The 24,777-nt window shown below is 46.1% G+C and overlaps 2 protein-coding genes across 2 annotated transcripts in view; one reads left to right on the forward strand and one right to left on the reverse strand.

Moving 5' to 3' along the window:
* Positions 1 to 12,292, reverse strand: part of LOC119387406 (lachesin) — an 89,782-nt gene extending 77,490 nt beyond the window's left edge. The window contains exons 1-2 of the mRNA XM_037654791.1: positions 11,985 to 12,292; positions 1,450 to 1,533 (exon numbers count right to left, since the gene is read on the reverse strand). Of these exons, the coding sequence (XP_037510719.1) occupies positions 1,450 to 1,533; positions 11,985 to 12,069 (169 nt within the window). The 5' untranslated portion in view covers positions 12,070 to 12,292. The remainder of the gene's footprint in view (positions 1 to 1,449; positions 1,534 to 11,984) is intronic.
* Positions 1 to 24,777, forward strand: part of LOC119385944 (lachesin) — a 356,455-nt gene that overhangs the window by 163,939 nt on the left and 167,739 nt on the right. The gene's annotated exons all lie outside the window — the stretch shown is intronic.

Here is a 24,777-nt window from a genome sequence, read left to right on the forward strand (position 1 = left end):
TAGCATCTATCTCATCAGTACCCCAGCATCATCAATACCCTACCGGGGTACTGATGGGGTACTGGTATGTACTGATGATCTCATCAGTACCCTACGATGAAAGCTGACACGTTATGAAGAAATGAATAGGGTAGTGAATCTGTGCGCGATGTACGCCAGCAGATGCCACCGTATGTTGGAAGCAATATCGGTACTTAGTTATGGGCCCAGCAAACATCGATGGTTCTAGTGCGCGTCTATTGTTAAAGAGGGAAGTGTTTCGAGTTGCGTAGTGACCTACATCGGCGGGAAAGCGAGTGATGTCGACATCGCGTCCGAGGTTCGAGAATGAATGCTGATACAGTGTCACCTCGCTCGGAGAAGACGGGAACTAAATGAGCAATAAGGAAACTAGGGTTCACCTTGAACGCAGAGGAAATGAGATTGGCTTGAGAAAAAACGGCTGACCGTTATGTTGAGAGTTACCTTAAGGTAACTACGTTGAGCAATGATATGTCTAATAGCGAGGCAAGACAGAAGAGGGCAGTACCAGTGGCAAAGCGCCTAGAGGTAAGCGATCAGATAAATGGAAGCAGTGCTTGTTTTCTCTCTACTTTTTCCGTCCTAGTGTCATTATACGCCTTTTGATTTGTATTTCCGGCTTTTCTACTGATTCAGTTTCTTTCGGTATTCAAATATTCAAGAAGCCCTACCCCTTACACTTAAGGCACTAATTTTGTAATGAAAGCCATAACAATAAACATTCCAAAGAATGGCAGTGGAATAAGAACTACTCTGATGCCAACCACTTAATCCCGCTATCTTGAATAAGTAAATACGGCGCAATTTTCCTCTTTCTGCTCAGTCATAAATATCTTTACGACAGTGGTTTTAGGAAAAGCAAGCGAGTTAACTCTTAGTCATTGCTTCAAGTTTGATCATCAGTATTATTCAGTCATCTAAACGAGTCTATATGTACAGGCCAAGCGTTCCAACCTGGTGTATAAATCAAGAGTTTCTGCTACCGCGTCCCATATTTCTTCTACCACGGTACCCGTGTATGGAGATAGTTTGGCTACAAAAGGGTGTTCCCTAGGCTCCTTGAAACATTTCACCAGCGGCCTCGTTTTGGTCTTGAGACGATGATTGTATGCAGCGTGAGCATTTTCCGTATTAATCCCGATCCAGGTCTGCTACTTTTTACGCTCCTGAGTGAGATCAACCAAACATACTACATATTTTTGTTTAGACTGGGAGCGTCGCGAGAGACACTACTAAATACTTTGTAAGCTCTTTAGAGCAGCTGGTTCTATATTTCCTGCGAGCGTGTTCCAAATAATTCTTTAGCCCTTGAACTGTGGCGATACCTTATTTCCAGGAGATCGTTATGCGGCTTAAAGTTGCACTTGAAGACAAGAAGCAAAGAAGCATGTGCACGTATAAAACCATGAAACAATATTGTTTACGTACCGCTTGGTGGAGGCAGAATCCCGTCCCTCTCTCGAAGGCTCGTCTTGAATATGGCTCCAAAGTGTTCTGCATTCCGCGAGTGCCCTGCGACAACAACGGCGGACGTGTTGCACAATTTGTAAGCGTTCGTCTGAATATCCAGGCAGCCGCCATGTGCGGAATGTTATTAGCTCTCAGATGTGCTGTGGCAAACAGATCGAGGTACACGACACTTCGGTTGCACTGTGTATATCTGTACTACAATGTCTCCACGCGCAAACTACGCGCACGTACTCAGGCATGCAGGCACAGACCACCATACCAAATACACAAACGCGCGCGCGCTCACGTTTCTAATGGGATCATTTCAGCTGCCCTAATTAAGAGATTATCCTGGAACTGTTAAAAGGAAGCGTTATTTCCAACGCAGTTCTGGGGGCGCGGGTAGCGTCGGCTTGCACATGCACATTTCATCCCGTGTGATGAGCGTGTGGTTACTATGGTGTCAAAACTTGTTCTGCGTTGTCACAAATTATAACGCACGCCTAACCGTAAGCATTTCGACAATAAAATAACGTAGTTTCATGATTGCATATACACGGCCGCCTACACCGGACTAGTAGCGAGGCGGTAAAAAAAAAGTGTTACAAAATGATTTCTCGGGCAGTCTCATATATGGTGTATAGACACAGTGAAAAAAATGTAATAGGAAAGATATTTTCGAATGCCCAATGTGTTATGAAAGATACTATTCGTGTATGCTAATTTGAACCACTCAAGCTTCGGCGGGAGAGCGAGTATTCTTCACATTCTTGTTTCCTGATGAACGCGTATGCCCTTTATCTCTGTGTGCCTGTTAACGTCGATATTCCACTTAATACAAGCCGCAGTCGCTTTCTTTGATCGTTTTCCAGTAAACTCGCTTGTTCTAGTTATTTTTCCGCTCTGGTTATATGCGTCTCTTTCTTATATCGCTGCCAAAGACAGCAAGACGTGCGCCGTTTTGATGAAACGCGAGATGTACCAGAAGAGAGGGAGAGGGAGTGAGGTACACATTATAATGGATATACGACGAGGTAGATCGATTCCGCTACACCAGATTGCAAACCAACAAAAAAAAATGAAATCCTATTTGCCCGGCCACGCTTTTGTGGAACACTTCCACATCGATTTGACAGGAACGCTCAATATCGCGGAGAACGAGTCCCAACAAAGCAAACATGGTTACGCTACGCGCGTCTACATAACCTAATCCACGGCTTGCCGACGGCTGGCACGGCTCACGATGTCATCCGCGACTTCGTCTGTACGTATTTTTGACGAGTCACTGGAAGCAGAAAATCCGCTTTTCCGGAATGAACTAAGCTGTATTAGGGCTAATTGAACGTGTTTCGCTAAAGCGGAAAGTCGAGCTCAAACTTTCAGGCTGATAGGATACCTTGTTTTTGTCTGTTGTTGTTGTTGTTTTTTTCGTGCAACTCTATAGTGCCGATGGCACAGTACAGCACGACGTTGCGCCTAATTGGCTACATCCGCCAATAAGGGTCGGCACGAAGCGTGGCAGATAAATAGGGTAAGTGCCATCTGGTAGGTCGAAAGGCTCCGGACGACAAAAAAGTATGCGCTCCTGGAATGTGACGAGTCAATACCGAAAGAACGCGAACGTGTTATTGCAACTGCGCAACTGTGACAGCGTGAATCTTTCCCTTACGGCAACGAATCCCTCTTCGTTGTTCCTCTATCGCTGCTTATCGATCACTTCATCTGCACCAGGGGATGACAAAATATGTTGTGATAGCGCTTATAATAGTTCTCTGTCAGAAAACAGTGTATATACAACATAATGTGCTCTTAAAGAGAGCAACCAGTACAATATTATAGTATAATGGTATGTATAGAGCTACAGCATTCGTTTCACTTGTTTTGAAAAAAAAATGTGGATATGTCTCCTTAGGATAATTAGATGTGCTAATTGTGTGGCTAATTTTATGCGCGTATAAAATAGCCTGTGTACATTTATGCGCATCTCAGTTCTAGTCGATTGCTGGATGATTGCTTGACCTTTGTTTAAACGCGAAATGAGGTAACGGACTATTCCGTTAAATCGTCTCGCGAGCTGTACGTCTACGTCCACTTACGTACCCTGACAACATGTTATAGGCAGCATACAGTTTAGCCTATCTGTCGTGCCATTTGTCTTCTTGGTATCCGGAGTGGTAGTGGTGGTATATCGTCCGAGAACCCACGCACTCCACACTCGTATCAACACACTCGCGTGTAGTCCCCCGGAAACACCTTCTCTGCTGACATCTATGCGATGAATACATGAGACAGTCTGATTACATTCGAAATAAATTAGGCTAATTACTGCAAGAAACGATGGAGATGAACAATTCAGCCCGGAAATTGTTATAAGGAAGGAAACCAAAATATACACGTGCCTGACACATTCGCCAAAGAAAACATTCCGGAAAAAAAAATTTAAAAAAAAAACAGTCGCGCAGGCCTGCGTAATGAAGCTTACGTACGGCGCGCATAATTGTCCCGCCTCGACCCGCGTATCGGGGTGATCAGAGCGCCGTGTGCCGCCCTTACTCGCAGGAATAAGAAAGCACAAGAAGACAGTACGGCTTCTTATAGCGACGCAATTAACCAAACAACAACTCAGCGACGTGAACTTAGGATAATGCGAGTAATCTGCTTTGTCAACACAAAACTAAGCGAGACTTCTCCTTACCGCATCGGGGCCAAAGCTGTAAAGTCAGCTCGTTTTCCGGCGTCTCTTTGGGCTCTCTAGCTCTTCTCATTTTAAGCGCACCCTGTCGCACAGACATAAACGTAAACTATACCGACGACGACGGGAAGTGGGTGGGGAGGGGGGGTTGAAATGGGGAGGGGCGCAGAGCAAATGGAATCTCAGGGACATCCGTTAATTTCCCGCCTCGATCGATGCGGAATGAGAGCGCGGATATTTAGTCTCCACCGCTATATGGCCGCCTGCACCCCTCCCCCCCTTCCATCCCTCCCTCACCTCCACTACCACCCTTTTCCTTCTTTCTTCGCCTCCACCCATATGCGTTCAGTCTCCGACAGCCTCGTGAGTGGAAAGAATATCTAACACTAGACCCGCAAAAGAGTCTCCGCGTGATGGCAAATCAGTGCCGACACCCCCGCGCTCAGTTGGCTGCTACAGTTGGGTGCAGTTGTCTTTGGAGTAGGCGATGCACTTGCCGGCCTAGAGAAGCAAATGCCAAAAAAAAAAGCCATCAAGTGAGGAAAACTTCAAGGTAGCAACGTTGGAAACAGACGCTAGCCTTAAATTGCATACAGGTGTAATTGCACCGTCTACATCTGTTGGCAGGTAGCAATGTTGCAGGAAAGTAAGCTTGAAGCTCGTCGATATTCCATATTAGAAAGCTACTTGCCTGCATGCATAGTACTATTTGGTTTTGTTTTGCTTTCTCTGCACCGTTAGTGTTATAATCAGAGAGATCGTGAGAACAAATAATCGTATTAACCCATAAGTGCGACTCAGCAAGCGTTACAGGGGAGCCAATGATATTCGGGCACATTTCAAACAGCATTCGCGTCTAGTGTCGCGTATCCTGTGTTCGCAAGGGGACTTCATAATTTTAACTGAAAACACCGTTCATACAATGAGCAAGTGTATAATGAAGTATAACGCTAGGTATTTCAAATATATTTCATCGGGTTGTGTTGCAAAAAGCTACCTACTAAAGGAGCTCATTGTAGACATTGCATCTTAAACATGCCATATGTGTGAAATAGCGTGTCTTTTGCAGACGCATTACAACAAAGCGATGCACTGTAAAGTAACAATTCATTTGCATCAGCTCTTGCTCCCAAGAACACGCCTTCGGTACAAGATGGGCTTGAGCAGACTGGCCCGTGTTAAAAGCGGGCCAAATATGAAAATGTAACTAACATAACGTCTGTTCTGTGTTCATTTATTTATTTTTACATGCTGCAGCCCTGTGAAAAGGCTATTGCAGGAGTGTGATTATAAAGTGCAGAAAATGTCGCAACAGACAAAAGATACCGTGTTATCGTTTTGCGCTAAAAAAAGCGCTTTGCATACACACCAACTAGCCCGCCAACGCACTGCGCTGGACTAAGATTAGTTCGATCATCTCCGGGTGAAATCCGTTACATGTTCTGACTCCCAAATCGCAGATTTAAAAATGCACGATGAATAGAAAATTGCACACAGCCCACGGCTAAGCGAGCAGGTGTTCTTATGGCAGGACTTTGTTCAAGATGTGAGGTAATAGAGCTCGTAGCTAAAGTGTTTCGGGAGCTAATCAAAGCAAGGAGTGAACAATTTCAGCCCTCGTACAAGAAAATCATTATATGCCACTTTCTGGTGCTAAAATATGTTTGTGCCGCACACACGGCGCAAACAGTCATAAATTCCAACACGCTCACGATAGCACGAACATACGACTAAACATGCAACCTTAATAACTTGGCTTATACTGTGTCTTTCCCCGCCGATGTAGCTTAGTATCCCCGCTGTAGTATAAGGCAAGATGTCGTGATGCCGAGCTCAAGAGGATGCAGGTTCGATTCTCGGCCACGGCGGTCGCATTTCAATGGATACAAAATACAAAAACAACTGCGTGTTTTGATTTAGATGGACAAAATTAGAAACAGAGAGGGTCACAATCAAACTGGAGTCTCCCACTGCGGCGTGCTTTACAGCCATATCATGGATTTTGGCACGTATAACTAAAGAGTTTAATTTCCTTTTACGGGTGGTAGCATCGCACTGCTGAGCATTAGGTCGCGGGTTCGGATCTTGTATCGCCGATGCCTCCTAATGGCGGATCAAATGGAAAGACCCTCGCATGCCATGCTTCTGAGTGCGCCTTCAAAGAACCTAGAATCTACAAAAAATCTAGAATATTTGACTATAGCGTATCTATTCATGTGTCACTAGACAGGTCACTAAAACCAGAGTAGACACAGAAGTGTTCTGCCCACTGTCCAATTTTCTGTCCATTTTGTCTAGTAACTCCTTAATTTATATTCTGTCAACCATTAAAATCCGTCATCATTTTTAATTAAATTTAAAATTTAAAAAGTTAAAATGTATACTTTAATATGTTATATAAGCAGGTTTTACCTGCCCCGTGCTCATAAACGGAAGTTTTAGGTGCCGCGTATTAACCGGCCGTCCGACCTAATTTTTTAGCGTCTAAAAAAAATCGGATTTTGTGAACTGCGGAATTTTTCGAATGGTGGTCTTCTACGAGAGCTAATTATTGGAATCTAATACTGCCAGAAAATATCCCGCTTGTACATTAAAAAAAATCAACGCCTTACATATTTCGGAAGAAGTCGTTCGGGCGTTCTTAAACAAAGGTCGTTAAGGCACGAGTTTGAAGACCGAGATATTACATTACGGAGTTCATTGTTCCATTGTAAGGGCCACGCACAACACAAAGACGCGCGGCTCTCTTTTGACAAATGAAGCACTACCTCCCAGCTATAAGACTGCAGAGGGACCATTAAGTCACCTCCCGTTCTTAATTGGGTTCGCCCAGCCTAATTGGCGAAAACAAATCACTTATTTATCTTTTTTTCGTCATAACCGTGGGCTTTTTTCCGCTCCAAGTCGACGCCTTTGTGCGTTGGAATAACGATCCATAGGTTTTCCCCGGTTCTATATACGCCTTCCACAGACAATTTGGCTCGTTTTTCGCCCCGAGCTCGGGAAGGCTTACAGTTTGTATTACAGAATATCGTCCGCCCAGCAATAAGGCGGTCGTAATTTATTGTTCGACTGGCCAGGCAAACTCGGCGCACGTGAATAAAAGAATCTTCGGACAAAAACGTGCCTATTTAAATAGACTGAATGGAATACTTTATCGCGCGTTTCTTTCGCGGCTTATAAATATAGGATATATCTCGACAGAAAGAATACAATACTGCTACAAAAATTATGTGTACTTTCTAGTGGGAGTAAAAGTGGAGCCGCCAGAATCATGCGCGACTTGGCACGTGTGCGCGCTGAGAGGTTTCCACTCCCGATCATGGAGCCGTACATACAGGGTCTTTCAAGAAATGCGTCCAAAATCCTCAAAAGTCGGGGAAAGGCGATATTTGTTCGACGCTTTCACAATTGCTTCTTCTGTAGCCGCAGGTATACTAAGATGGCTAAAGACATCATCTGGGGCAGTAATTAAGGAAATTCAATTAATTACCTTTCTAATTAGTGGAGTTAGGCGGTTATGTCAAAATGGAGGATCGAAGCCCTTCGTTCGAGGAACCTGTTGCATCTTTGAGATTTCGAAAAGGCGGCCTCTAGTAATAATTGCGAAGCAATGAAGTTCACCCAAATTTGGAGGCGAAACTGAAACAGAAATGCAGAAGAGCGTTACTGCCATATTATTAGGAGACGTCCAGAATGTGTGCGCGCCCTACACCTCTCTAATCGTGGTGTTGAACAGTGACGTCCTTCTGGTCGTAGTGCTTGTTGCGCTCATGGGTACTTCAGTTTCGGTTTCGTCATGGAATTTCGTTGAATTTCATTACACCACAGTAATTACTAGAGCCCGCTTTTTCTACATCTCAAAGCTGCGATTGGTTCTTCGCATCAAGAACTTCAATTCTCCAATTTTCCATAACCGCCGAACTCCACTAATTCAAAAGTTAATTAATTCAACTTTCTTAATTACCGTTGCAAATGATGTCTTTAACCATATTAAGATGCCTGCCGCTACAGAAAAAGCACTCGTGAAGGCAGCGAGTAAATATTGCATTTTCCTGATTTATGAGGATTTTGGACACATTTCTTGAAGTACCGGCGGTATAATGAAAACAGGACTTCAGCCGTGCATGTAGAATCCAAATGTGTTTTTTAACGAGATAGCGTTAAAGAGCTCGTTCCGCAGAAGTTCCGGTGTCGGCATCGGCGTCCCTGTCGGTGTCGTCGTTGGTGACGGCGTCGTTGGTTGTGAGCGAAAAATCATCATCTTGTCCCTTACCGAAAAATCGAGAAAGATGCAAATAAAATAAATAATAAAAACCTTCCGGTTCGAGTGAGAATCGAACCCAAGCCGTCTGCATGGCAGGCAGGTGTTCTACCACAGAACCACGCTCTTTTTCTCTTCTTCTTTGCGAGGTGCTCGGTCTCACCAAGTTTGCTGTATGACACGATGCGAAGAACTCTCGCTGTTCTACTACGCTTTATGTTAACCGTAGAGCGTTTCCTTATTAGCGCTTGAGCGCTTATTGTCGCTTTGTGATTGTACTATTGTTTCATTCTATTTGTGACCTTTTTATGTGCATTCTAAATCTCATCTTAATAAATGCCATGAAGGAAACAAAAGAAGAGCCACGCTCTTTCTTGAAACTGCTTCGGAAAAAACGCTATATGAATGTCATGTAGTGGAAGGAGTCTCCTTAATGCATGTAATATTGCGTGGCAGAAGCGTAGAATCGCGCCAGGTGGGAACACGTGTGAATTGCGCAACGAGTGCGGGTTTTAAAGGCCCACCCATTACAAAGCGCTCAGACATATTTAGTGATCATCGTCAGCAAAAACATCAACAAAGGGAACAGCTGCGTAGGATAGCGTGTTGCCTTACGGACGCATAGTGGGCCTTTCGCTGATTCGCAAAAGGAATAATTATGGCGTAGCGGGCACTTAACAACTTTACTTACTGTAGGCATTCTAGGATAGCTTGAAACGGCCAATGTTACGCACACAGTCGTTCGTTTCCTTGTGGCACGGTTGAGGCATGCGCTGAAAACCGACGCCAGGCTAGCATTTGAGATGGCGATGCGCATGGGGTCCGATTAAGCTATCGGTAACAGTGTTCGCTCCACTTGTATAGCAGTCTAATAAACATTACATTTGTATTCCTATGATTCAACAAGCTATATTGAAGCATTGCTAGACCCCGGAGGAAGTCATCAACGAAAGTTACGTATGATATCACATCATCACACCGTAAAGTGCACTTAGTCCGCAAGAACGACGCAGTGTCCTCTTCATTTCTTACGAGGCTGGGCGATGGCCTCATGCTGACCGAGGATGGTGCCAGATTGATCGACAGCCGCTTTGCAGACTAGACTACGCAGGCCACATACGCCCAGGTAGTCTACGAATACGACAAGCACCATCCACTGATGTTGGTCTACGTAGCACTATCCAGGCCTACCAGCATCGATGGCCTATACCTCAACAACGCTAAGGGTGACTTCAGATTCCGACGTGTCGCCGGCTCTATCGACAGATAATTTGTCGACGAAATAACCGAGGCATCCACGATTTCCAACAGCTGTACTATAGCTCATACTTCACTACACATAGCCCCCTCGTCACCGCGATCACGACATGAAGTCACGACCAGCTGCTGGTGCTCACTGAACACGGAGATGATGACCTTGTTCAAGAACCATCAAGAACTTCTTCCACACATGCACAGGGGTTCGTGAAACGTGCGTGCGTTCTCCAGCATAAGGTACACGTATAAGCATTACATATCAGCTTACCGCTTCTGGTGTTGGTGTAATACCCACGTTGCCCTTGGCAGCGTTACCCTACCGTCAACAACTGGTTATATAACACATATACGGCTCTTCAACATATATGTGTGCGTATAAAATTTATACAAATCTATAGCGTCATTTTGCAACATTTCGCTCAGTAAAAACAATTACGCCACAGTCACCTTCCCGCCGCGTGCTTCGCATAATATCGGGTCCCATGGTACGTGGGATCGGCCGAATTTTTTTATTATAACCTTTTCCGGGGATACTTGCTACATTTTCTTTTCTTTAGAACTTAGACCAACCTGACAAAATGAGTTTCCATTACGCGTAGGGTAGAAAAGTGGGCAAGTTGGAATTAAGCGTATCTACCGAAATCTATTTCTTATATCTAGTTGAGATACCAAAATATTACGTTATCTATTATGAACGAAACGAAAATTTAGTTAGAGGTTAGCCGGAAAAAATTGGTTGCTGTTCCACCGATAGAGAAAGAGTTGTCGCCTCTTGCGTAGTGATACAAAGATGTTTTCATTTGGCATTCGTCGGTATCAATTGCAATAATAATAATAATAATAATAATAATAATAATAATAATAAACAAGAAAAAGGAGGACATTTATAACAGTGCATGCCTAAAAACTATTCGGCCTCCGCACGAGCACGTTGCGTGCATATATATGTGCTGATTAATAGATTCAAAAGTGCTTATAAAATATAAACATAAAAATTATATAATTTTTGCTCTCACGCTGAAAACGGCAGGCCGCACACTTCAGTTTGAACTGAAGGCTACCGGTGGAAACAAAAACGAAAGACACGGTCTCCTACGAGACGTTTACTGTCGTGTTGTTCCCAATAAATAACTAATGTCAGTCAAGATTAGCCTGTAGCCATGAATGCTCGCTCTGAAGAGTCCTCGGAACCGGCGCGACCTTTCCCGTTTCACGGTTCGATAAGATCACAACAGTCTGACGCAAATTGGCTGACGGAGTCGTTGAACGCCGCAAGTCGACGTCTCTCCTTATATTTAAAAACAAGGAATGCGATCTGCTCATCGGAAAACAATGTAAACGCGGCTGTAGTAAAACAACAAAGGTTAGAAAGAGAGAGCACTGAGCTGAACATAGCGAAAACACGATTGCTTCAGAATAACAGGGAGCTGAGCTAGCTGGTACGTATTGTGTTGTTTGGTTTTTAAACGTGCTCTTGACGTCAGCGGCCACAGGTCTGTAATTCTGGCAAATGGGCGCCTAGAATAGCAGGTGACATTTTTGCAAGGACGCGTCAGCTACTGTTGTCGAACATCTGTCAGTTGGATTTTTATCTCCGTGCATGTTTTACCGATAACTTGGCGCGATTCTCGTTCTGCATTTATAGTTGAACAAAACCGGGAAGAGAGGTAACAGTTCACTCCCCCCCTCCCACCTCCATTTCTCATAAAGTGCGTTTCACGACAACGTCAAATTTCTTGCTTTCTTGTCTAGGTGAACTTCGACGCTTGCCAAGGTAAGTACACCAACAACATTGGGAGTGCATACTGCATCGCGGTCAATATTGCGTTTGTAGTCATTCCGTCATGTACACAAAACTATTCGGGCATTAGAACTCACCATATCGCTAAGCGCATGCGTGATTTATTTTGTTATAACTTCTGTCGAATGCAGTGGATGCCAAGATACACTAAACAGTGATCTCTATTTTTTAACTGTACGGACTGAAGCAACATTTAAGACCATATATTATAAACATGCTTACTTTACCTCATGGTCACTGATCTTGCCTGCGATATATCTCACTTTTTTACTCCTAGCTTAGATTGCATGTTGATGTCTGCATGTTCATATTAGCTCCCATATACCGCATATTAGTTCGAAACTCTCTATTGCTGGATCTTTAGGTCACCTATAAACAATAACATGCCCCATTAATGACACAGTAAAATGAATTTTTTGACGTATGATAGTCATGTCTACTACGCTAATGCAGCCAGACAGCGTGTATTGCAAAACAATCCTTTACATTTTTTCACTTACCGTATGATGGCACGATGCAGAGCGTGGACACCGCAGCCCACAGTAGTGTCCTCCGCACAGTGTTGACGACTCGTGTCTCATCCATATCGGTTCAAAGTTGTCTCGGGTTTTCCCAGAAGCAAGGACAAGAAGAGAACTTTGTTTCTTCGTACCTTGAAGGTGAACGCTTTTGTGCCTAACTCGGCAAAAGTCGTGTCACTGAGACGACGTCTCAAAGATAATGGGTCTGCGTAAAGCGTCGGGCCGTGAGTTGTCAGCGTCTGAGTGTCACATGGAAACGAGGCGACGACAGGAACTCGGCGACTTGTATCACTTTGAGCGCAGGAAGTGACAGCTTCGGAGGAGGGAGAGAGAGAGAGAGAAAGGCCAAGAAAGGAGGCGAACGTCCGGAGCTCGGAACGATGATGCGCAGGCAGCGACAGCGTCCGGAGTGGGTGAGCGTGGCGCGCTTCGAAGAGCAGCCGAGAGACGCACGCGCGCACACACCAGGCGGCTGCGGGCGGGCTTCTGTTTACATCGGCGGCGGCGGCGGCAGGGCGCGGGGTGAGCGCGCGCTCGGCGTGCTCGTGGGGATGCACCCGTGTCTGCGCATGCCTTCGGCCACCCGGCGTTTCCCTGGCGGAGAGCGCTTGCTGCGTGAGAAGCCGCCTGTGCCCGGGGCGCCCTCGGCTGGCCACCTTGCCACGCTGCCCAACGGTGCGCGCGCCAGCGAGACGGTGTTGCAGCCTTTTGGTTCGGGGCTTGCACTGTCTCTTCCTCTCTCTCTATTTCGCTGGATACTAGAAGAAGGAGTGGTATATATATATATATATATATATATATATATATGGAAATGCTTTCTCCGCACGCAACGATTCCGGACAGAAAGAAGGGACCAAACTGCGAGAATTTATGCAAGCTTTTTACATTTTGCAAAAGAATGTTTTTTTTTTAATTGAGAAACTGGGGCTGAGTGCGTAAGTGTTGTACTATGTGACTTTGTATAGTTTTGTATTTGTTCTCTACTGCGCGATGGCAACTATTATGCAAGAGAAGAGGAGCAGCCGGCGCCACGCATTGGCACCAACCTGTCCTTATAGACATAAAAAAAAAAGGTCTGCGTTCTGCTTGTGTCAGCGACACAACTGTTGCGTTGCATTCGACGCAAATGTGCCTTTTCGATAGAGACTTATCCTGACCATATCATTCGGTGACACCCTCTGGCTCTGCTGCGCATTCGTAGAAGTCTCCTTCTGCTTGTAACTGGAACTATCGCTAAACAGCTCTTTCCCCTTTTCACGATCTTAATCTCGCTCCAGAAACAAGTATGTGCAGCGAGCGCAAACACCAAGAAGTCTTTTTATAATGTGCGACGCTTAGGGGAATAGCTGTCACAGGCCTAATATTAAGAGACAGCAATGTGGACGTATGCATTAAAAAACAAGCGGGTGCATCTGGTGTTTCATAGTTGAGTCAAGAATAAATGGTGTTGAGCAGGTCCTGTGACGCGTAAAACAGTTGAAGGGTTGTCTGCTTGTTCGGGTAACGTAATGGCTGCCCCGGAAAATTAGGCGCAGTCGGGAACGGCAGAGGTGGTGCCATGACGAGAAGACGGCGTCTGCGGACATTTTTTTTTAAATATATATACGAAAGACGATAGAGATAGGTAATCGCAGAACTCCGGGGGAGTAGACATGACTGAATGTGTAGCCCTATTCATTTCAAAAGTGTGCATCGTAGTTAGGGAAAATGGGGGCTGATTAGGAAACAGGAGATGCGCAGGAAAATCGGGAGATTATAAGCATCATGGTCGTAATGAGTTCGCTAAGGCTATTCACTATGTAACACGCTCGGTGTCCATTTGGGAAAGATAAGCAACTCTAATGCGAAAGAGAAAAAGGCCTACATCGTTCGGTGTACTAGGGTTCGTCCCAGAGGCTCCATAGTGACTGCTCAACCTCTCTGCCATAAAAGTAATCAGACGCGTGTCCGTCGATTTCTCTCCTGGAACTACTGTTCCAACAGTAAGACCATTTAGAGCCTATAACAAATAAGTTCACACTTGTGAAACGCCAGTAACATGCAGCAGTGTTACTAGGCAAACAACAATTTGATCATAGTCTTAGTAGATTCTACGTTTACTGTCTAGCTCGAGAGCAATCTTCTCAAATACACAGTTTGATGAAAGTCATAGCCTACAAAGTCTAGTTATTTGAGTATTATGCACAAGCACATTAGTATTGTCGCGATTTCTCACTAGGGATGGTAAAACTGATGAACAATTAATTGATTAAATGTACGCCGCAGAACGATTAATCGTCATCGATGTCCACCTTTCAATTTTTCAACTTAATCGATTACATTTGTTCGATTACTCGATTATGGGTGTGTGTGTGTGTGTGTGTGTGTGTGTGTGTGTGTGTGTGTGTGTGTGTGTGTGTGTGTGTGTGTGTGTGTGTGTGTGTGTGTGTGTGTGTGTGTGTGTGTGTGTGTGTGTGTGTGTGTGTGTGTGTGTGTGTGTGTGTGTGTGTGTGTGTGTGTGTAATTGCACTGCACAGTGGACCAAGATGTGCCACATTGTAACATTCGTTATTTCTTGATTGGTTCCTATTGCCGTAATATTTTACTCCTTAGCAAATAACAGATTATTGTTTACCAATGAGAAAGAGAAAAAATACATTAGAAGGCAGACAGGGTGGCCTGAGCTAGTACGCCCCGGCCAGCTACTGGAAATAGAGCTATGAGGCATAATGATGGTGACAGGAATAAGTGATCCGTACATATTTAATAAGACATGATTACTAGCGTAAACGGGAGAAGGACGCTAATAATCATCTTTCATTACGCTATATACCAGCTAGCCCAACGGTCCGCCTTACAGCGTATATACACTTTTCATGATTGTAAAGCTAGCTTTTCTGCGATGCAGCTAGCGCAATTAATGACAGTTTGTCATTTCTGCAAACAGCGCGTTCAAGCGCAGTTTACTTGCGCTATGACGCGGAAAATGTAGACTCACTTCTCTCGACATAAACACGCATGATAGACAAACCGAGCACATGAAACTAGGAACTCGTCAACACTTGAAGCCCGACAGGTACCGCCCTTAGGTGGGCGGATATGCAGCGCAAGGAAGCGCACTCGCGGATTATCAAAATAGCCTGTTAGACCGTTTTCATAATCAGCAACTTTAAGCATCGGTTTACCAAACGTCTAGCAAACTATTAATTAATAATAAAAAATGCCCGTGTAGCATTTGATAATACTGTATGGTCGCATATTTCGGGGGAAATGCAGCTTTCTCCTAATGCTTGCGTTCCCATGTCAGCCACCCTAGAGGACCCCGTCTTCTGCTGTGACACGAAGGGAGGACAGTCGCGAAATACTATGTCTTCTAATGTCTGATACATTAGACAACGCTGACAATTTAGGCTCCACGGTGGTCTAGTGGTTACGGTGGTCGACTGCTTACCCGAAGGTCGCGGGATCGAATCCCTACCGCGGCGGCCGCTTTTTCGATGGAGGCGAAAGTGTCTGAGGCCCATGTAATTTAGGTGCACGACCACAGGTGGTCAAAATTTCCGGAGCCCTCCACTGCGGCGTCCCTCATAGTCATATCGTGGTTTTGGACATTATTATTATTATTATTATTATTATTATTATTATTATTATATTATTATTATTATTATTATTATTATTATTATTATTATTATTATTATTATTATTATTATTATTATTATTATTACAGTTCCAGCTGTACGCATAATTGAAGTGGTGTGCTTAGAGCCGAGTTAAGGCAACGACCAGGTGAAACCTGCGGCTGCCTTAACCCGTAACTGCCATCTATTCTAGCCGGGAGGCAAAAACTCAAGCCACCCTATTTACCGCAGATGCCTGTACCGATGGTCTGCTTGAGGCCAGTATGTCTCTTGCATGGGTGACCTCAAGGAAGAGATCACGCCAGTCCGCAATTATAGTATTATCAAGGGCTTCCACAATATCTAACGGACAAACGGAGAAAAGATGCCCTCCCTACGAGTGTGAGCGTCTTATTTACTTCCTCTTCCTTCTCGTCTACTCTCTTAACTTTCTCAGGATCTCCTCGGCCACGCTGCATGTTTCGGTGCGAACTTTCGACCAGTGGGATCGCCGAAAGCGCCTCCGATTTTGGTGCGCTCGAGTAGGCAGGCTTCGAGGAAATACAACCTGCTGCCGAATCGCCCATGGATGATGGCCACAGATCCTTGAATATGTGACATCACGCAAGGACGACGGGCCCCCTGTGCCCCATGGGCGAAGGTGTTCATTTTCACGCAGGTGCAAATGCGCACATGCGATCCCTAGCGCGTCTGATAGAAAGACTTGGGTCGAGATCAAACACAAACAGTCCCTCTCAAATAATGAGCTATCCTTTTTAAAGCACCCATCAAAAATGTCGATTATTCGAATAATCGATTAAAACATCACACCAGAAGCAACTAATCGATCAAAGGCTAAATCGACGAACGATTAACAGTTAATCGATTAAACATTTTAACTGACCATCCCTATTTCTCACGATCAATGATAGACGGGGTTATACTTCACCGTGTGTGCAAATTCACCGGGATCTCATACTTGTCTACTGTAGCTCATTTCTTTACTATATAAACTATGCAACTACTCTGAATGGATATCCGTAAACACCTCTTGTGAAGGAATGCAACAGTAATTTACAGTGAAAGAACAGACCATTCACACAATTATCTTGTGTGAATGTTCAAGAACCAGCTTCGCCTCTCAAGGCACTCCGTATTCCTCAATGTCGTCTTTCTTTCTTTCTTTCTTTCTTTCTTTCTTTCTTTCTTTCTTTCTTTCTTTCTTTCTTTCTTTCTTTCTTTCTTTCTTTCTTTCTTTCTTTGTTTGTTGTTTGTTTGTTTGTTTGTTTGTTTCTTTCTTTCTTTCTTTCTTTCTTTCTTTCTTTCTTTCTTTTATACATGAACAGTGATCCAAAGTAATCCGTAGCCTTGTACTACGGTGTACCCCTCTATTGTACCCCTCTAGCCTTGTACCCCTATATTGCTTCAGGACGATAAAACTTAGATAAAGAAAACATAATGACGTTTTTTTATGTGAACCCTCTTTCTCTCTCTCTCTCTCTCTCAAACACACGCACACGTACATACACATTGAGTACCAGTAAATACATGTCACTCGATAATTTGTGTGTCATCTTTATACGAGGAACTCGAACGTATACACAATAAGTACCGAAAAGCTTCAACGCCTAGCATCAATACACAACAGCCTTTGTTTATATTCGGTTCTCAAAGCAGCCAACTGGCCAGGGAAATACCCTTTTCCCTAATGTTCAGATCCGTTACCTCCCACACACGAGAAACAAAAAGCGAGCGAACTGCGATGTACATGATCAAATTTCCCAACACAGAACTTCTTTTACGCACATCGGCATTCAAAGCGCCGCACGTTGCTCTGGCTTCTTTTTCCTCTATAACGCCTCATTTTGTTTCTACCCTTGCTGATGACTCCCATAATTTCGTTCACCACGGTGGCCTCCGCAAAACCACTTGCGTTGCCAGGCACGATCGGTTCGAAACTCTTCTCCTGGGCCAAACAAGTATTGCCGCCTTTGACTGGGCCGTTACCGGAGCTCTTCGCGGAGGAAACTACGACGTAAAACTTGGTACGGACAGCGACAAAGAAAGAAAATATGGGATGATGCGAAGGAACTTTGAAGTAACAATATTGGTAGCATGCTCCGGGTGCGGGTGTTCGCGAGTTTCCTGTGCTATCATGGTGTCAGTTTCTAAAGCTCCGAGGCAGCAGGGAAGAGCATCCATGCAGTTCGCGCCGTAAACGCGCTTTTGAGAGCCGCCTTTAGCGGGACAACGCTCGTCGCTTCTGCAAAAGATCGCGCTCCTCGCGGTGTGCTTGTCGAAACGACTTTTCGTCAATGGCATCTCGCCGTGGCGGACACAAGGAAGCGTCTTTTTCTTTTTTTGTTGTTATTTTTTTCTGTGCGCGTTCTTCGCTTTCGACCCTTACTCCTTCCTGCGTTTGGGCAAGAAAGCCTTCCAGGTCAAAGGAAACTTAACTTACCTAGGTCGCACCTGTTTCCCGCCAATGGCGAGAAAGGTAGCGATTGCCGTCGTACGCAAAATGGTGCTCAAAGGAGAAAGGACGTTGCGTGTAGGAGGGTCTCAATGAGGATCGCAAGATGTTTCAGACATCCTTTTTTTTTTTACACTAGAGCTGGGGGCTTCGTGTGTGGTGGATGTCGCCAATGTTCTACGAAGACCCCGGCAGGTGCTGGACCCTAGAGACATTCCTTCTGGTGTCGTCACTGGTTTTTGTGTAAACAATACGTTACATTGGGCTTGGTAAACGTAGGAAAAGGCGAATGCGGATACCTAGTGAGGCAAGAGAGGGAAAAAAAAGGTAGAAGGCAGGGAGGTTAACCTGGTAGTAATAACCGGTCTGCTACCCTGCACAGGGGTGGGGAAATAGAAGTCGGAAAGAGCACAGAGAGAGATGAAATTTAAAAAAATGCACACATGCACACACATCCAGGACGTTCCAGTCAAAGCTTTTCTGATAGTGAGGCAATGAACTTTCACCATCTGGGACCTTGGTTTCGTAGCATGTCCTGCTATTTGCCAACACTCAAGCGTGGCCGAGCCTCGATTATCTGTCTATGCTTCTCTTCTGTAGCTTTTTTTTTTAACGGAGACGTCCTATGGTGCGCGAGGTATGTAATGCCCTGCATACATCGTATTCTGCTGCTTTTACGCAGTCGACGAACTCTTTTTGCTACACCTGTCAATTTGTATTCTGTTTTTTTTTTTTTTTCACCACCAAATTGCACAGTGCCATTGTCCCACGGTTGTTCGGAACAGGCGTGGAACAAAATGCTTCTGTTCTTCAAATAAGGGGGTTGTCTAAGAAGACCCCCAAAGGTAGACTGAACTAGAATTTCGGTCTATTTGTCAGTAATGACTGTGCACAAGCATATCGTAGACATAGTCACTCAACGCTGATAGAAACAAAAGCAGAACTCTTGTCTTAAACACCACGGTGGTTTCTAAAGCAAGGTGTGTGACCGGGCCAGTTGGTATTCCATAGCTACATGAACAGCGCGGAAGAGGCACAAGGAGAAGAAACCGACAAGGACTAGCTCTGTCCTCGTCGCTAGTCCCCAGCGCTAGTCCTTGTGCCCCCCCCCCCCCCCCCCCGCGCTGTTCCCATAGCCAGCGGTGGTTTTAGGTGCAAACCCTTCACAGTATTCTCAAGGTATGGTCAATCGCTTTCCTCGTCATAAGGTTGTTTTCAGCCGACGTGCTGTATGTGCTCCAAACTCGTCAGTATCACTGACGTTCGCAATACACAAAAGTTGGTTTACAGGGCTCAATGCCCCAAAGCGACTCAGACGATGAGGGACGCCGTAGTGGAGGGCTCCAGACAATTTCGACTGCCTGGGTTTCTTTAACGTGCACTGAAACCGCACAGTACCCGAGCCTCTAGCATTTCACCTCCATCGAAATGTAAAAGCCACGGCCGATATTGAACCCACGTTATTTGGGTCAGCAGCCGAGCACCGTAACCAATACACAAAGGGCTTAGTTGGTTATTGTGACAACGTTTAGTGATAACGCTGGGCTTTTGTTATATTAAAAATACGCACACACCTACACACACGCCACTGCTCTTTATACCGGCACTTAAAATTGACACACTGTAGAGTGAACTGAACCTTACAATTTATTTCACAACTCAAGAGCGTAGGTGTGATAATACTTTGAAAAAACTAGGCTGGTCGGATGAGACATGCATCTTAGTATCCCGATTTTGTTTAGGTGAATAGAGATTCAAATATCGAAAATACTTAACAAATCTCTGACACTGAGAACATTTTTGACGCTGTCTCGGATATAACTTATTGAACTAACCACTGAAACACAGAAAAGAAGATATTTCCTTCCCAAAGAGGCCATCCTAATAAAGCCCTCTTGTTTCAGGCGCATGTGCATGAATAAAATTCGACCTTTTAGTGGTTATGATTATGGACAGCGCCGACCGTGAGTCCTAACACTCCGCATTAAACGAACATTTTCAAGAGCTCCTCCTCACAATCACCCTTTGCGGTGGCTTAACCCGACTCGCCGAGAACCTGCTCCACATCTCCGTTTTATTTATTGTTCTTATTTTGTTGCCTGTTTTTTCGAGGCCCTTACTATTATCATTTTCTTTATTGTCATAGTTGCGCGCTTTATTACCTGCGCGCTCCGGGCCCTTCGCTGCGGCGTCATTCAAATGAATTGTGTCCGTTCTGGCGGCTCTAATTCTCCGCAAGCCGTGGTTAATGCTCATATCGAGCAGGCCTTTCTTTTATTTATTCCCTCGTTTCTCTTCAGTTGACCCTATCGGTCGTTTTATGTATGTTCTTCTTTTTTGCTGGGTCTCCTTTCTTTCTTCTGTTGGTCACCTTTAATTATCTTCAGTGACGCGAATGTTCGCGCGGGCACGCGTCGGTTGGGATTGTATGCAAATCCAGTTTTCGAGCAAACCTTTTTTCCTTTTGTTGCTTACCGGAGTAAACAGTGAGTCCCTCGCATCCGCTTTATTTCGGAACGCTCATTCTTCATCAGACAACAGAATGGCTGCGCCGCATTCAAGTTAACTCCGCTCTCTTTCTTTCTCTTTCTGGTTGTTTACAAACTCTCTCGCTCAAAACCTTCCCGTTCCGCCTTAGTTCTCCCATTCGGTGCGTGTGTCATAGTGTTGTTTTACGCCCTACTGTTTTGTTTTTCAATAAGATCAAGAGATCATACGCGTGTATACACAGCGCGAGAGGAATAACTCACTCGAATAAACAGTTAACAAACTCACGCGCACTCGTTTCGTCTAGTCCGGCGGGGATAACAGTACGGCTCCGATAACGAGCGTTGGTTGAGCACGGATTATTTTTTGCGCGGTTCCGGAACAAAGAAGAAGAAGAACAACAATCTTTTGCTAACCATTACACACGAATTACCAACCAGTTATTTGTGATTCAAAATTGCTCAACAGGGAATGCCTCTGGAGCAAACGTTTCTACGAGTGGCCGTGACGTAGAAAAGCCCACATGTGGAAACGTTGGTTATAACTTGGCTATAACTTCAAGGCTTCATAATCTCCTGAACTTCTGTCTCGCTTGGACATCCAGTTATTTAGGCACTTATGTACCGCGAATAGTCCCCGCAATAGTTGAGTACATATATACGAACTAATCCGCTACTGCAAAAGGCTGATTAAGTGTTCGCGGGTAAAAAAATAACACGTGTAGGGGTAGCGCACATTAAGAGGCACGACAACATATAACTGCACGCAACTGAAGACGGCAGACAGGCTGTGCGTGGAAATTATCTGAACCGCCAACAGTATCGTTCTATCTGATCATAACGGCTGCTTTTCCATGGTACCATCGATAACGAAGACCGTCTTCGTTTGAATAATTTAAAATGCTTATGCATATTGCCACACTCGGAAAAAGCCGCGGCAAAGGGGAAACTAGCATTTTTCACGCCCCGTTGTTCCTCTTGCCGCAAATATGTTTGCTGCGTATATATTGACGCGTGTATACTACATGTGGACGACGACGACGATGGGGGGCTTTAACGGACACCATCTAGTGGGGCTGTGATTAGTTGAAGACGAAGAAGACGTTCCGCCTGTTCAGCTGATTTTCAACACGCTGTTTCGCTGCCGAAAGGTCTTCTTGTCTTTTCCTCACGTTGCATCGCGACACTGGTGGAGGTGCTGGACCGCAACCCTGCCTGATGCTGCACACCCCTACTGGGAGCCGCTCAACCAGCCCGAACGCATTGTCACCTATTACAACTCCCGTGCATCGCTTCAGTCGGAGGTTGCGAGGCCTCTCTCCGGAGCTCACCCCCTCGCCGGAACCTTCTCTCAGGCGCCGCATACCTCTACCAATGGCCAACGCCAGCCCGCAACAGGTGCCCCAAGGCAGCCCTCTTCCGAATCCATCCCAGGTGACGCTCTTTCCACCATTGGTGCCTGATCGATTTAGTGGCGGTGCCCATGAAGACGTTGATGACTGGCTTGAACACTATGAACGTGTTGCCAAGATCAATCAGTGGTCTGATCAGCAAAAGCTCTCCCGCGCCTATTTTTACCTTGACGACAGTGCTCGTACTTGGTATGAGAATAGAGAAGCCAGTCTGTCTACATGGAGCGACTTCCGACAGCAGTTTGTTGATATCTTCGCCAACGTCGACCGACGGGACCGTGCTCAGCAGCTATTGGAGCTACGGGTTCAAAAACCCAATGAGACCGTTGCGATGTTCGCCGAGGATATGACTCGTCTCTTTCGCAGAGCTAACCCGAACATGACGGATGAAAAGAAATTGAGCTACCTCATGCGAGGTGTAAAGGAGCAGCTTTTCGCCGGGCTCCTGCGCAACCCTCCAAGCACCGTGGCTGACTTCATCAAGGAAGCTACGGCTATCGAGCGGGCACTTCATCAACGATGCAGGCAGTATGATCGAATGTCCAGCAGCGCCCCAATCAGTGCCGCCAGCATGACGTTTGAGAATCAGAGCGCCTTGCGAGACCTGATTAGGGAGATTGTCCTCGAGGAACTTCAGAAGTTGCGAACACCGGTCGTTGAAACACCCATGGCATCCGTCGTCGAAGTCGTGCGCGACGAAATCCGGCACGCATTCTCGACAGCTGACCCTGATGCCGAGCAGCGTCCCATGAGCTACGCCGCCGCTGTTCGACGTCCACCACTCGCTAAGCCATCGCCGCCGACGTACCGCCAGCCGCCAGTAGCACCTTGGTCGCCGCCGCAAGAGGAGACGTTGAGGCGACCACCAGTCTTGCCGTACCGCCAGCCATCCACAACCGCGCCATGGGCAGCGCCTCAAGATGAGATGTTCAGACGTCCACAGATCCGAAAAACCGACGCATGGCGCACAGCAGACCGGCGACCACTTTGTTTTAACTGCGGAGGTGCAGGCCATATTTCCCGCCATTGCTGGCATCGCAGTGATTCGTTTCGACCTCTTCGACCATCGTTTGACGGCCGACGCGCCACCGACGAATACCTACCACGCCTCGACGACGCTTCTTTTCAAGGGCCCCGTCGTTCTCAGTTTGACGACTGCCGTACCACTGACGCGGAATCAATGCCTACTCACCAGGCGGGTTTGGGACGTCGATCACGCTCTCCCTCTTCCGCGCATTCGCCTTCTTCGCACCGACGCATCTTCGCGGACCTTAATGGAAGGAGGTCACCCAGCCCGCGCCGGGGAAACTGAGCGCGGCGACCTCCGGGGGTAAGGTTGCAGGCCATCACGACGACAATAAAAAGCCCCCATTCTTCCCAGTGCACGACGCCGTAAAGCCGACAAGACGTGAGATCGACGAAATTGCGACCACCGACCTTACTGTTCTCCTTGACGGGCAGAAAGTGACAGCGTTAGTTGACACTGGTGCCGACTTTTCTGTTATAAGCCACGACCTCGCCGTCCGCCTCAAGAAAGTGAAAACGCCGTGGACAGGCCCTCATATCAGAACGGCAGGCGGCCAGTTACTAATGCCTACCGGAAGATGCACAGCGAGAATTGACATAGGAGGTTCTCCTTTCGTCGCGTCGTTCGTCGTTCTCGCGGCATGCTGCAGAGATCTAATCATTGGCATGGATTTTTTACGAGAATATGGTGCCGTCATCAACATCCCGGACAGTTTGATTACGTTCTGCAACAGTCCTGGCCTAGCTGATTGTTCGGAGGCGACACATAACCCTCTGCGTCTTACTGATGACGATGTGGTCCTCCCTCCTAGGTCATGCACGCTTGTTTCCGTGGCAGGTGATGCCCCGTTTGACGGCGAAGGAGTTGCGGACCAAATAAGCTCGCTCCTCTTTACCCACGGCGTTTCCGTCGCACGAGGTATAGTCAGTGTCACTGCTGGCCGCACGGACTTGCTGCTGACCAATTTCAGTGCTGAGCGCCGACACCTCCCAAAAGGCACGGCCGTCGCCTACTTTGACGTTGTCGTGGATGCCCAAGGCTGTTTGTCGGTACTCGACGAAGCGCCAAAACTTGATCCAGCACCGGTTCTTGACGTTAGCACTACTTTGTCAAATGACGAGCGACGGAGACTCCTTGAGCTACTAGCGGAATTCCAAGACTGCTTTTCGTCCACATCAAGAGTTGGTCGCACGCCTCTTACCAAGCATCGGATAATCACTGAAGACACTGCGAGACCTATTCACCAGAACCCTTATCGCGTGGCTCCAAAAGAACGCGAAGCGATACAACAACAAGTCGACAAAATGCTTGAAGATGACGTCATTCAGCCATCAAAGAGCCCCTGGGCATCGCCAGTGGTCCTAGTCAAGAAAAAGGACGGCAGCCTCCGCTTTTGCGTGGACTACAGGAAGCTAAATCAGATGACCAAGAAAGATGTGTATCCGCTTCCCCGTATAGATGACTCTCTCGACAGACTTCGACATGCTCGTTACTTTTCTTCAATGGACCTGAGGAGCGGATATTGGCAAATCGAGGTAGACCCGAGAGACCGCGAGAAGACCGCTTTCGTGACGCCAGATGGCTTATATGAATTTAAAGTCTTGCCCTTCGGTTTGTGCTCGGCGCCTGCTACCTTTCAAAGGCTCATGGATACCGTGCTTTCTGGGTTGAAATGGAAAACCTGCTTAGTCTATCTTGACGATGTCATAGTGTTTTCCGCAACATTTAACGAGCACCTTGAAAGGCTTGCAGTGGTTTTACGAGCCATACGGTCCGCA

This window comes from Rhipicephalus sanguineus, chromosome 3 (genome assembly GCF_013339695.2).
Source record: "Rhipicephalus sanguineus isolate Rsan-2018 chromosome 3, BIME_Rsan_1.4, whole genome shotgun sequence".
Classification (NCBI taxonomy): domain Eukaryota; kingdom Metazoa; phylum Arthropoda; class Arachnida; order Ixodida; family Ixodidae; genus Rhipicephalus; species Rhipicephalus sanguineus.